The 15,515-nt window shown below is 42.2% G+C and overlaps 1 protein-coding gene across 7 annotated transcripts in view; it reads right to left on the bottom strand.

Annotated features, from left to right (window-relative positions):
- The window catches only part of LOC126298740 (uncharacterized), a 374,620-nt gene that overhangs the window by 7,984 nt on the left and 351,121 nt on the right, over positions 1–15,515 (bottom strand). For all 7 annotated transcript variants that reach the window (XM_049990183.1, XM_049990179.1, XM_049990178.1 and 4 more), the window contains one exon: positions 1,593–1,694. In XM_049990183.1, the coding sequence (XP_049846140.1) occupies positions 1,594–1,694 (101 nt within the window). In that variant the 3' untranslated portion in view covers position 1,593. The remainder of the gene's footprint in view (positions 1–1,592; positions 1,695–15,515) is intronic.

Below are 15,515 nucleotides of genomic sequence, written 5' to 3'. Positions count from 1 at the left end.
TAACAACCAAATACAGAAAATCTTTCGTGGAAGTGGTTACAACAACAAAAACTATCGCAAGTGTTTTCAGAACAACAGCGAAGACTAAAGCAAAAACGCTTCTGTTTTAGCTATTCTGTGGATCAGTAAAAGGTTCAAATGGCTCTGAGCACTATGGGACTTAACATCTGAAGCCATCAGTCCCCTAGAACGTAGAACTACTTAAACATAATTAACCTAAGGACATCACACACATCCATGCCCGAGGTGGGATTCGAACCTGCGACCGTAGCGGTCGCGTGCTTCCAGACTGTAGCGCCTCGAACCGCTCGGCCACTCCGGCCAGCGATCAGTAAAAGGGAAAATTTGTAAGTACCTGTAGAGACATACGTAAGATATAACTTCAGGCCTCCAAATAAAATACGCCTACTCATGAAGACTGTGAAAGGCAGCATAGGCCTCTCAAATCCCACCATTTACAAAACGCCGTGAGAGGGTGGACAGTATTCCGTCGGAAATACCGTGTGCAAGACAGAAAAACGCCAGATTGGACATTAGAGGTGTCTGCGACTGTGCTATAGAGAGAAATCGACGGTAGCTGAACCTGCATTGAAAAATGGACGTAAAATTTCGTTCAGCGAAATCTCTGTAATCACAAAAGCTAACGGTTCCTGCGATGCGTAAGTAAGGAAACTAATTAGATGAAAATATCACATAGTAACATCAGCAAAGACCGTAGTTTGCAGCTGAGCAGAGCGTGACGCACGGCTGGCGCGAGGTTAAAGCGGCAACGGCGGACATACCCTATACGGTGATGCACTGAGCACCAGTGAGAACTCAATCAGTATATTGGCTACGTAAGGAGGAGGAAAGCTACCCCTTGGCTGTCATTCACTAGTTGACAGCAGTCGGCAGGATGACAGTGATTGTATTTCCCTTCACGTGGCTGGATGCCCGAGAAAATTTCATTCAGCCATATCGCCACGAGACCATGGATATGGATATGTATAGGTATAGTTAGCTATTTACATTTTCAGTAAGTAAAGATGGAAACGGTCGAAGTTTTAACTAAAAAGTACGTGATATAAAGTAGTAAATAAATAATCCAAGTACTTTAATAAATTTACTGCGATATAGTTGAAGAACTGTCTACAAAAGATTTAAGGACACAATAGAACAGGTTTAGAACGATTCTCCAAGAGACCAGAATTTTACATCTGTGTCACCAGAGTAACACATTTACGACAAATTTATACTTAACATGGGTAGTTAATCTTTCAAGGTGTTGCGCTAATCCATGATGAAAAATACCGGACTCGCTCTTCAAATGGCAAATTGCTCTGAGCACTATGGGACTTAACTGTGGTCATCAGTCCCCTAGAACTTAAAACTACTTAAACCTAACTAACCTAAGGACATCACACACACCCATTCCCGAAGCAGGATTCGAACCTGCGACCGTAGCAGTTGCGCGGTTCCGGACTGAGCACCTAGAAAAATACCGGACTACACTGCGTAGCGCACTAGAAGCTAGTCGCTCTGTTCTCAAAATTCGTCAGCAGTGCATTAATATGTAGTTTCGTTGCAGCAGGCATATAACTCTATTCACCTACCTCAGTTGTCCTTCTTCTGGTTTCCTGGCTTTCCATATTCTGGAAGAGGGAAATGACAGCTGGGACATAAACGACGTGTACGGTTGGCAGCACGTGTTGCACCTGCAACCAAAAATAAAGCGACGAGAGAACTTTTCGACCGTAGTGTTTGACTGTGGGTGCAGAAGTATCTTTCGTAAAGACCGACATTTATAGAAATAGTGGCGGTCATTTACCAACAGGGCACCAGGCACGTCAAAGGTTAAAGAATATATCCAGCTTCGCTAAAGTAAATATGTTATACGAATATCATTATCATCATAATTATTATTAATATAAGGTAAGATACCTATAATGTGTCAGATAAACTACGCCATGCGCGTTTCTTAGTCTTCGAGATTACATATTTTTGCTCGTCTGGTTGTACGACAGTTGCACGAAAGTCGTCCACGAGCAACGAAGTAATTTAGAATAAATGCGAACCACAATTTCTAGGCTTCAGACGAGGCACTGATTTCAGGTGGTATATTCCGTATCTTTACCAATGCTATCTGAGCAGAATTTTGATACGAAGAACGTAATGCAGTTTATGGTCTACGTCTCATCAGAGATGAGGTCGCTGGATACAGAGAACAACCTCAGACTCGACAAGGAACCACCCCACCACATACTGTAGTGGATGAAGGGTTATCACCACTGTAACGGCCTAAGGGAAAACAGTTTCCTTAAGAACTTTTTTTGGGCGGAAGGAAAGGTGGCAGAGAAATTCTACATCTACATGGATACTCTGCAAATCACATTCAGGTGCCTAGCAGAGGGTTCATCGAACCACCTTCACAAGGCTCTATTATTCCAATCTCGTGTAGCGCGCTGAAAGAATGAACACCTATATCTTTCCGTACGAGCTCTGATTTCCCTTATTTTATCGTGGTGATCGTTCCTCCCTATGTAGGTCGGTGTCAACTAAATATTTTCGCATTGGGGGATAAATTTGGTGACTGGAATTTCGTGAGAAGATTCCGTCGCCACGAAAAACGCATCTCTCTTAATTATTTCCAGCCCATATCCTGTATCATTTCTGTGGCACTCTCTCCCATATTTCGCGATAATACAAACTGTGCTGCCTTTCTTTGAACTTCTTCGATGTGATCCGTTAGTCCTATCTGGTAAGGGCCCCACACTGGGCAGCAGCATTCTAAAAGAGGACGGACAAGCGGTAGTGTAGGCAGTCTCCTTAGTAGGTCTGTTACATTTTCTAAGTGCCCTGCCAATAAAACGCAGTCTTTGGTTAGCCTTCCCCACAACATTTTCTGTGTGTTTCTTCCAATTTAAGTTGTTCGTAATTGTAATACCTAGGTATTTAGTTGAATTTACTGCTTTTAGATTAGATTGCTTTTTCGTGTAACCGAAGTTTAACGAGTTCCTTTTAGCACTCATGTTAATGACCTCACACTTTTCGTTATTTAGGGTCAACTGCCACATTTAGCACCATTCAGATATCTTTTCTAAATCGTTTTGCAGTTTGTTTTGATCTTATGATGACTTTATTAGTCGATAAACGACAGTGTCATCTGCAAATAACCGAAGACGGCTGCTCAGATTCTCTTCAAAATCGTTTATATAGATGAGGAACAGCAAAGAGCCTATAACACTACCTTGGGGAACGCCAGAAATCACTTCTGTTTCACTCGATGACTTTCCGTCAATTACTACGAACTATGACCTAACAGGAAATCACAAATCCAGTCACATAACAAACGATTATTCATAAGCACACAATTTCACTACGAACCGCTTGTGTGGTACAGCAGACCCAACGAAATATGAAGAAACGGAGATGTTCAAATAAACCTCGTAGTTTTGGGACTGCATTCTGAAGGAGGATATTGAAATACGAGTGTCCGACGGTCTGATCAACAGAGACGGCTGCTTCATTCTCAGTAAAGCGTGGGACCCAGCGCTCAGATGACATAAGCCGAGAGCGAAATCCGCGTCCGACGGTGGCTGCAGAAGCACTGGTGGGCGGAATCCGCCCACAAATTCCACAATCGGGTGTCTTCACTGCTCCTTCCTACAAGGCGTGCGATCACGACAAGAGTGTAAAGGTGGTGGGATGTTGCCAAACAGTAGACAAGAAGCTTCAACAAAATCAGCCTTGAAAGTGAGTCAAGGAATGAAAGAGCAGAAGCAGCTCATTCTGAAGATGACACCGAGATACGGAGTCGACATGTCGTTTTATGTAAACGACTGGACTCGTCTGGACACCCGAGAGAAATTACAAAACTTCCTCTTTCTTTTGTGAAACTTTAGTATTATCACCAGTACAGACGACTAGAAGACGCCTTTGATTTTTTCCTTGTTTTCAGTCATTGTAGGTAGTAATTTTAATAGTGTATCTCTGCGAGACCTACAGATATACAGTCGGGTAGCTTCACCTTCTGGTTGTAACGCTCTGTCTCTGAATGCTTCTGTTAGTACATTGTGTTACACTGTTATGAAGTTCCGTAGACTAGGGTTGGATGGGACAGTGCCTTTCATGTTTGGACACAATGAGAACTGGTCCTATACGGATAGAGCTAGAGTACAGGATTTAAGTTACTGGCATGAGCTGTCGTCAGTGGCAGTTGCGCAGTACACAGGATAATCCCTCCCTAAACAGACTGAATATCCTAAACATCTAATAAATATCGAAAGAAAATATTCGTAAAATGATAAACGCAAAGAGGCAAGTATTTTCTATAACTGGTGTCAGACGCTTTTTCTCTGTTGTTTTGGCATATATTGGCAATTTCGTTTTTGTAATGTGTATATGGAGTTATCGCAAATACTAACCATTAGGGCTTACATGCCCTTTGTCGACGGAAAGCGTCGGTTTATTACGAACAAAATTATTTTTAAGGGGAATTTTAAGTGCCTATTCGATAGGCGGGTCCCCAGATTAGTCTAAATCGATACTCGTTTAACGGTATGCACTGTAGTAACGAAGATACTAAAACACGAAGAATAAGCAGGACTTCAACAGTGACACCACATCCCTGGCCTACGCTGACTACTACCGCTATGTAGCAGCATTGCTCAGTCACTGCTTGAGTACTGAATATTCTTCGTGTTTTAATGACCCTGTTAATTTATATCGATAAAACAAATATCGCACTAGGCTAATTTTGGACCGCTCTATCGAATGGGCACGCAAAACTTGGCTTTAAAAATAATTTTGTTCGTAATAGCAAGCAAACCGACGCTTTCTATTGACACTGGGCGTCACATGAAAGATGTGATAAGTTGTATTTTATTTGGGCTGACTTCGGATACATATTGCAAAAGCGAAACTGCAAATAGCTGCCGAAACAAAAGAGAAAATACACGTAACCACTCTTCGGAGAGAGACCTAGTATAGCTGAAATATTACTTTTTATCGACCAATACACTGAGTCAATTACGTTTTCGCGAGAATGATTTACTTGATTTAAGACCAACTGAGAGTTCCTGGACAGAGATGCAGGTAACAAAATGTTTACTGAAAGTGTGGTTCTTGGCTTATCAGGCACAGTGAAATGTTACCTGACCTGCACGTCTACTTTACATAACGGGACCAACTGCGAACTACTGCCTTCATTTTTAGCTCATTCACCACCTATTATGACAAGACGTGTTATCATGTATGCACATTCACATTGTAGAATATCCACAATGGATAAGCTTGAACATCACATAGATAACGATAACTCATAAAACTTGTTTCTATAGTGTGATGAAAATTCACCTAAGTGTAGAGCTCGTGACACGGCTCAATCAAAACAAGAGAACACACCTCCAGTCAAAGAATTTGCCACAGAAATTAGAAGACGTTTGTAATGAACAAAGTGGAAGTTTGGTAACCGAACAACTAGGTCATCGGTTCAAAATGGTTCAAATGGCTCTGAGCACTATGCAACTTAACTTCTGAGGTCATCAGTTGCCTAAAACGTAGAACTAATTAAACCTAACTAACCTAAGGACATCACACACATCCATGCCCGAGGTAGGATTCGAACCTGCGACCGTAGCGGTCACTCGACTCCAGAATGTAGCGCCTAGAACCGCACGGCCACTCCTGTCCGCAAGGTCATCGGTGTCATCGGATTAAGGAAGAATGGAGAAGGAAGTCGGACGAGCTCTTTCAAAGTAACGATCCCCGCATTTGCTTTAAGTTATTGAGAGAAATCATGGAAAATCTAAATCAGGATGGCCGGACGAGGGATTGAAGCGTCGTCCTCCCGATTCCAGTGTGCTAACCACTGCGCCACCTCACTCGGTACGTTTGGTTTTGTATCAACACGTAGTAAGGTAATATCGAGCAGCAGACCAGGACGTACATTCAGCCCACCCGAATATTCGTTTCACGATGGAGAGGAAAAAGGATAGCTACCCTCCATTACTTGATGTATGTCTGGGGGAGGAAGGCTAATGGCACGTAGGGAGATGACCCCTACTCTATGACTTGTATCCACAGGCTGGTACTTCTCAGCACTAGGCTCAGCGTGAAGGGGTACTTCGTACCTTGGTTCACAGGGCCCACGTCATAGCAGACCTTGACATTGTCAGCTGGGCTAGCCCACCTTGAAATCACCTCTCATCAGCGTGGTTACAGTTAAAGACATATCAGGCTTGCACTGCGCTAGTACTACTAATACCGAATTGGCACCAAAGCTAACGGTCTTTTGGCTGGCACAGGGAGCATTCCCAACTTGATCGGACATATTTTGTGGAAATATGATGTGAAATATGTTTTTCAAAAATGGTTCAAATGGCTCTGAGCACTATGGGACTTAACATTTATGGTCATCAGTCCCCTAAAACGTAGAACTACTTAAACCTAACTAACCTAAGGACATCACACAACACCCAGTCATCACGAGGCAGAGAAAATCCCTGACCCCCGCCGGGAATCGAACCCGGGAACCCAGGCGCGGGAAGCGAGAACGCTACCGCACGACCACGAGCTGCGGACGAAATATGTTTTTCGACCAACATCTCAGATTACAATTCTTTTAGTTTCCGTAAAGGACGATCAGGGTTTGTTTAATGTGGGTGTCTATAACATTCCTTGCAGTTATGGCATGTTGTATATTGGTCATACCATTAGCACCGTGGACGACCGGTGCTTTGGGCATAAGCGTCACACAAATTTACAACAACCAAGTAAATCTGCTACTGCTAAATATTGTCTCGACTCCGGTCATCCTAAGGAAACAACATCAAAGAGATTCTTGCATGCACTTCCAGCTGTTAGGATTATGTTATCAGGGAAGCAGTTGAAATTAATTTAGCAAGTAAACTTGTAAATAGAGATGGAGGTTTTTCCTTAAATTCGGCGTGGAATTGTGCTCTCTCCCTTTTCAAAAAACAGAGGGACAGAGTTCATTGTACCTCACACATTGTTTATTAATTTTCACTATCCATAACTTCTTAGGCTGGTCATTTTTGTTCGCGTTCGTGTGGTGGCATTAGTATTTAGCGTGTGTGTGTGTGTGTGTGTGTGTGTGTGTGTGTGTGTGTGTGTGTGTGTGTGTGTGTGTGTGTGTGTGTGTGCGTGTGTGTGTGTGTGCGCGCGTGTGTGCGTGTGTGCGTGTGCGTGTGTGCGTGTGTGCGTGTGCGTGTGACACCTTCCTGGAATTGCTCTGCAAAACAGTTTTAGATTCTCTGGCGCAGCACTCACTTGCGGCAGTTTTGTCTTCAAAATGGCGGTGTGTGCATCGGTCGCTATATCAAATGGTACAAATGGCTCTGAGCACTATGCGACTTAACTTCTGAGGTCATCAGTCACCTAGAACTTAGAACTAATTAAACCTAACTAACCTAGGGACAACACACACATCCATGCCCGAGGCAGGATTCGAACCTGCGACCGTAGCAGTCACGCGGTTCCAAACTGAAGCGCTTAGAACCGCACGGCCACACCGGCCGGCGGTCGCTATATCGGCGTTTCTCAACGTCATCACCAGACTGCATTCCCGTAAGTTATCTGAATAAAAACTACGACGATTGAGCTCTTGTCGCGTCTTGAGTGAAATGCAATAAGCGAAAAATTCTATTCTGAAAAAATCGCCAAGGCGACGATACTTGCTATAATCAACATCAAGCTACCACCAAACGACAAAGAGCAGAAATGCACACGAAGGACTAACTCCTTGTCGGCGTAAACGAAATTCAAGCCAATACGACGTGAGAGTTGAACAAGAAGAAGAACAAGAGTACAAAAACCTTTTGGTGTTAAACTCTGTGCATCACGGCCTGAAAGGCCATTCACCCTTTTACTAACAGAATCACCGTCTAGTAATGAAGAATGAATACAAATATTGTCTATGGCTGTGCTGCTGTTCCCCTGCACCCTAGCTGGAATAAACACATTCTGCATCAGATCGTATGAGTTTAGGAGATCTACCAACATCCTTTTTCTTGCACAACCATGCCAAGTTTTTGTCAAGCGCGGGGGGGTTTATTGATAGAATAGAAACTCGATATATCGATGGCTGGACGTAGATCTGAACCGTCGTCCTGCCGAATACGAGCCCAGTGTCGTATCGTTGCACCACTTCACTGGTTACACGAGTGGAGAGAAGAAAACGCTAGAGAGGGAGCTCGTCTATTCGTAACACGGTTCTTATGGAAGCAAACTGCAAACCGGAGCTCGGCAATGAGTGGGTCTATAAACAGTGGAGTCTTCTGAGGTACCACCACCGCCCTGGTGCAGTGGTACACTGATTCATTACTTAGAAGGCCGCAACCCTCTAATAAAGTGATTTTCGCGAGGATAGTTTCTGGGCCGATGTGAAACGGTATGCGGTGTGCGATTAAAATCCATTCATTCGAAAATTATATAATAATATTATGTTTATGTTGTAGTTAGAGTCATTGTTGACCGTGGAAGGATGTTATCGGCCCATGGGCATCGATCTGAATGATCGTGACGATATAAAAACTGAAAATGTTCTCGACTGCTCTGTTCCTTGTTTCTGTGTGTATTCTGTGGTAAGTATCGGCATAATTCAACGGATCGTTCTAAAGAACAAGCGCTAACGCCAGTTTTCGATATCAATTAGTCCAATATGTTTGGAGACTGGATTAATGAAATGTAGAGAAAATATAAGGCGGTGGTGTTAATGCCTCAGTAGATCTACGTAGTCTCCTCCCAGCTGAGTGAAATTCAGAGAACGTTCGTACAAGCCTCTTAACCATTCAAGAAAGCCTTCTTGTTCAACTCTCAGATCGTATTGGCTTGAATTTCGTTTACGCCGTCAAGGCGTTGGTCCTTCATGTGCATTTCTGCTCTTTGTCGTTTGGTGGTAGCTTGGTGTTGATTGTAGCAAGTCTCGTCGCCTTGGTGATTTTTCAGAACAGAATTTTTCGCTTATTGCATTTCACTCAAGACGCGACAAGAGCTCAACCGTCGTTGTTTTTTATTCAGACAACTTACGGGAATGCAGTCTGGTGATGTCGATGAGAAACGCCGATATAGAGACCGATGCACACACCGTCATTTTGAAGACAAAACTGCCGCAAGTGAGTGCTGCGCAAGAGAATCTAAAACTGTTTTGCAGAGCAATTCCGGGAAGGTGTCACACACACACACACACACACACAAACACACACACACACACACACACACACACACACACACACACACACACACACACAAAGAAGTTCTGGATAGCGAAAATTAATAAACAATATGTGAGGTACAATGAACTCTGTCCCTCAGTTTTTTGATAAGGGAGAGAGCACAATTCCACGCCGAATTTAGGGAAAAACGGTGTGAAATGCAGAGAACGTTCATACAATCCTGTTAACCGTTCAAGAAAGCCCTGTTGTTCAACTCTGACTGGGTGGCTGACTAGTGGTATAAGGATATCTGCATCTACATCCATACTCCGCAAGCAACCTGATGGTGTGCGACGGAGGGTGCCTTGAGTACCTCTATTTATTTATTTATTTATTGTTCCGTGGGACCAAATTACGGAGAAGTCTCCATGGTCATGGAACGAGTCAATACATGAAATTATAACACGATATTAGAAACAGATGAAATTAAATATAAAAAAAACATATTCAGGTGACAAGTCGTACGTTTAAATAAAGAAAATCAACAATGTAACACTGGAATTTGCTTAAATTGTTAGCTCTTCCAGTAGCTCCTCGACAGAATAGAAGGAGTGAGCCATGAGGAAACTCTTCAGTTTAGACTTAAAAGATTTTGGGCTACTGATAAGATTTTTGAGTTCTTGTTCTTGAAAATGGATGCAGCAGAATACTGCACTCCTTTCTGCACGAGAGTCAAGGAAGTGCAATCCACATACAGATTGGATTTCTGCCTAGTATCAACTGAGTGAAAGCTGCTAACTCTTGGGAATAGGCTAATATTGCTAACAACAAACGACATTAAAGAAAATATATACTGTGAGGGCAATGTCAGTATTCCCAGACTATTGAATACGGGTCGACAAGAGGTTCTCGAACTTACACCACATATAGCTCGAACAGCCCGTTTTTGAGCCAAAAACACCCTTTTTGAATCATAAGAATTACCCCAAAAAATACCATACGACATAAGCGTATGAAAATATGCGAAGTAGACTACTTTTCGTGTTTAAGTATCACTTATTTCAGATACTGTTCTAATGGTAAATAAAGCAGCATTTAGTTTCTGAACAAGATCCTGAACATGGGCTTTCCACAACAGCTTACTACCTATCCGAACGCCTAGGAACTTGAACTGTTCCGTTTCGCTTGTAATATGCCCATTCTGTCTGATCAAAATATCGGTTCTTGTTGCATTGTGAGTTAGAAACTGTAAAAACTGAGTCTTACTGTGATTTAGCACCAAGTTATTTTCCACAAGCCACGAACTAATTTCATGAACTACATTATTTGATACTGTTTCAGTATTACACACAAGATACTTCACTACCAATCTGGTGTCATCAGCAAACAGAAATATTTTTGAATCATCTGTAATACTAGAAGGCATATCATTTATATAAATAAGCAACGGCAGTGGCCCCAGCACCGACCCTTGGGGAATGCCCCACTTAACACTGCCCCATTGGGACTGAACCTCACTACCACTCTCAATATTGCGGAGAATTACCTCCTGCTTTCTGTTCTTAAAGTAAGAGGCGAACCAATTGTAAGCTACTCCCCTTACTCCATAATGGTCCAACTTCTGCAGTAATATTTTGTGGTCAACACAGTCAAAAGCCTTCGTTAAATCAAAGGAAACACCTAGCGTTCGCAACCTTTTATTTAATCCGTCCAAAACCTCACGGAGAAAAGAGAATATAGCATTTTCAGTTGTTACACCATTTCTAAAACCAAACTGAACAATTGACAGCAAATTATGTGAATTTAAGGACTCCAGTAACCTTGTATATACAACCTTCTCGATAACTTTAGCAAACACCGACGGCATAGAAATAGGTCTATAATTGTCAATATTATACCTGTCTCCCTTTTTATAAACTGGCTTCACTACCGAGTACTTTAATCGGTCAGGAAACCGACCACTCCTTAAGGAAAAGTTACAGATATGGCTAAGTACAGGGCTAACATACATAGAACAGTACTTCAGTATTCTGCTAGATACCCCGTCATATCCATGAGAGTTCTTGGTCTTTAGTGATTTAATTATTAACTCAATCTCCCACTTGTCAGTATCACGCAGGAGCATTTCAGGTAACAGTCTCGGAACACTTTTTCTAAGAGCGCTATATGATTCCCTGTTGGGACTAGGTTTCTATTTAGTTCACCTGCTATATTCAGAAAGTGATTATTAAATACTGTACATATATGCGAATTATCAGTAACACGGACATTCCCACTACGCACTGATTCTATATCCTCGACCTGTCTCTGCAGACCAGCCACTTCGTTTACGACTGACAATATGGTTTTAATTCTATCCTGAGACTTAGCTATTCTATCTGCATACCACATACTTTTTGCCTTCCTAATAACATTTTAAGCACCTTACAATACTGTTTGTAATGGGCTGCTGCATTTAGATTTTGACTGTTTCTAACGTTTTGATATAATTGCAACTTTGTTCTACAAGATATTCTTATCCCTCTAGTCAGCCACCCAGGCTGCCTGTTTATGCTAGTAGCCTGTTTTGAACGTTCTAAAGGAAAGCAACTTTCAAAGATCACGAGAAAAGTCTTGAGAAAAGCATTATATTTATCGTCTGCTGTTGTTGTTGTTGTGGTCTTCAGTCCTGAGACTGGTTTGATTCAGCTCTCCATGCTACTCTATCCTGTGCAAACTTCTTCATCTCCCAGTACCCACTGCAACCCACGTCCTTCTGAATCTGCTTAGTGTAGTCATCTCTTGGTCTCCCTCTACAATTTTTACCCTCTACGCTACCCTCCAATACTAAATTGGTGATCCCTTAAAGCCTCAGAACATGTCCTACCAACCGATCCCTTCTTCTGGTCAAGTTGTGCCACAAGCGTCTCTTCTCCCCAATACTATACAATATTTCCTCATTAGTTATGTGATCTACCCATTTAATCTTCAGCATTCTTCTGTAGCACCACATTTCGAAAGCTTTTCTTGCCATTGCCTGCCTACATTTTATATCCTCTCTACTTCGACCATCATCAGTTATTTGGCTCCCCAAATAGCAAAACTCCTTTACTACTTTAAGTGTCTCATTTCCTAATCTAATTCCCTCAGCATCACCCGACTTAATTCGACTACATTCCATTATCCTCGTTCTGCTTTTGTTGATGTTCATTTTATATCCTCCTTTCAAGACACTATCCATTCCGTTCAACTGCTCTTCCAAGTCCTTTGCTGTCTCTGACAGAATTACAATGACATCGGCGAACCTAAATATTTTTATTTCTTCTCCATGGATTTTAATACCTACTCCAAATTTTTCTTTTGTTACCTTTAATGCTTGCTCAATATACAGATTGAATAACATCGGGGACAGGCTACAACCCTGTCTCACTCCCTTCCTAACCACTGCTTCCCTTTCATGTCCCTCGACTCTTATTACTGCCATCTGGTTTCTGTACAAATTGTTAATAGCCTTTCGCTCCCTGTATTTTACCCCTGCCACTTTCAGAATTTTAAAGAGAGTATTCCAGTCAACATTGTCAAAAGCTTTCTTTAAGTCTACAAATGCTAGAAACGTAGGTTTGCCCTTCCTTAATCTAGCTTCTAATATAAGTGGTAGGGTCAGTACTGCCTCACGTGTTCCAACATTTCTACGGTATCCAAACTGATCTTCCCCGAGGTCGGCTTCTACTAGTTTTTCCATTCGTCTGTAAAGAATTCGCGTTAGTATTTTGCAGCTGTGACTTAATAAACTGATTGTTCGGTAATTTTCGCATCTGTCAACAACTGCTTTCGTTGGGATTATTATATTCTTCTTGAAGTATTAGGGTATTTCGCCTGTCTCATACATCTTGCTCACCAGATGGTAGAGTTTTGTCAGGACTGGCTCTCGCAAGGCCGTCAGTAGTTACAATGGAATGTTGTCTACTCCGGGGGCCTTGTTTCGACTCAGGTCTTTCAGCGCTCTGTCAAACTCTACACGCAGTATCTTATCGCCCATTTCATCTTCATCTACATTGTCTTCCAATACCATAATATTGTCCTCAAGTACATCGCCCTTGTATAGACCCTCTATATACTCCTTCCACCTTTCTGCTTTCTCTTCTTTGCTTAGAACTGGGTTTCCATCTTAGCTCTTGATGTTCATACAAGTGGTTCTCTTATCTCCAAAGGTCTCTTTAATTTTCCTGTAGGCAGTATCTATCTTACCCCTAGTGAGATAAGCCTCTACATCCTTACATTTGTCCTCTAGCCATCCCTGCTTAGCCATTTTGCACTTCCTGTCGATCTCATTTTTGAGACGTCTGTATTTCTGTTGTGCCTGCTTCATTTACTGCATTTTTATATTTTCTCCTGTCATCAATTAAATTCAATATTTCTTCAGTTACCCAAGGATTTCTACTAGCCCTTGTCTTTTTACCTACTTGATTCTCTGCTGCCTTCACTACTTCATCCTTCTTCTACCGTATTTCTTTCCCCCATTCCTTTCAATTTTTCCCTTATGCTCTCCCTGAAACTCTGTACAAGCTCTGGTTCTTTTAGTTTATCCATGTCGCATCTCCTTATAGTTCCACCTTTTTGAAGTTTCTTCCGTTTTAATCTAGAGCTCATAACCAATAGATTATGGTCAGAGTCCACATCTGCCCCTGGAAATGTCTTGCAATTTAAAACCTGGATCCTAAATCTCTGTCTTACCATTATATAATCTATCTGATACCTTTTAGTATCTCCAGGCTTCTTCCATGAATACAGCCTTCTTTTATGATTCTTGAACCAAGTGTTACCTATGATTAAGTTGTGCTCTTTGCAAAATTCTACCAGGCGGCTTCCTCTTTCATTTCTTTACCCCAGTCCATATTCACCTACTACGTTTCCTTCTCACCATTTTCCTACTACCGAATTCCAATCACCCACGACTATTAAATTTTCATCTCCCTTCACTATCTGAATAATTTCTTTTATTTGATCAAACATTTCTTCAATTTCTTCGTCATTTGCAGAGCTAGTTGCATATAAACTTGTACTACTGTAGTAGGTGTGGGCTTCATATCACAATAATGCGTTCACTATGCCATTTGTAGTAGCTTACCCGCATTTCTATTTTCCTATTCATTATTAAACCTACTCCTGCGTTACCCCTATTTGATTTTGTGTTTATAACCCTGCAGTCACTTGACCAGAAGTCATGTTCCTCCTGCCACCGAACTTCACTAGTTCCCACTATATCTAACTTTAACCTATCCATTTCCCTTTTTAAAGTTTCTAACCTACCTGCCAGATTAAGGAATCTGACATTCCACGCTCCGATCCGTAGAAGGCCAGTTTTCTTTCTCCTGATAACGACATCCTCTTGAGTAGTCCCCGCCCGGAGATCCGAATGGGGGACTATTTTACCTCCGGAATATTTTACCCAAGAAGACGCCATGATCATTTAATCATACAGTAAAGCTGCATGCCCTCGGGAAAAATTACGGCCGTAGTTTCCCCTTGCTTTCAGCCGTTCGCAGTACCAGCACAGCAAGGCCGTTTTGGTTATTGTTCCAAGGCCAGATCAGTCAATCATCCAGACTGTTGCCCCTGCAACTACTGAAAGGGCTGCTGCCCCTCTTCAGTAACCACACGTTTGTCTGGCCTCTCAACAGATACCCCTCTTCTATGGTTGCACCTACGGTACAGCTATCTGTATCGCTGAGGCACGGAAGCCTCCCCTCCAACGGCAAGGTCCATGGTTCATGTATCAGCGCTATAAACATCTTGCCACTCTTGTTCCTTGATAAAGTTTACAAAGGTCTCTACAACAACTGGATTAGCTTTCCTGAACAGATGATGACTATATTTAACACGTGTTGCAGCACAAAAATCTTTTAGAGTTAAAATTAGTGCATCATGATCTGAAAGGCCATTCACCTTTTTGCTAACAGAATGCCCTTTTAGTAATGAGGAATGAACAAAAAAAAATGTTGTCTATGGTTACTATTACCACATTATTATTGTCATTACCTGTTACGTTTTGCCTACTGCTACCTTGTCGTATCTCAGGAGGCGTCTTTTCGGGCCAAGGGAGGGAATTCTCTAACCTAAAAAATCCACATGTGCACTCCACACGTACTCCGCTACCCTTGTAGACACTTCCTGCGTGTAGTGCACGCCTGACCTATTCTGGGGGACCCTACATTTCTCCACCCGATAGCGGAGGTCGAGAAATTTATACCCCATATCTCCGCAGATTCGTCTGAGCCTATGGTTTAAGCCTTCCACACGGCTCCAAACCATAGGACCGCGATCGGTTCTGGGAACGATACTACAAATAGTTAGCTCTGATTTCACCCCACGAGCGTGGCTTCC

The sequence above is a fragment of the Schistocerca gregaria genome, chromosome X, assembly GCF_023897955.1.
Source record: "Schistocerca gregaria isolate iqSchGreg1 chromosome X, iqSchGreg1.2, whole genome shotgun sequence".
Classification (NCBI taxonomy): domain Eukaryota; kingdom Metazoa; phylum Arthropoda; class Insecta; order Orthoptera; family Acrididae; genus Schistocerca; species Schistocerca gregaria.
Note: the sequence above shows the minus strand (reverse complement) of the source record. Positions and strands in the feature narration are given on the sequence as shown.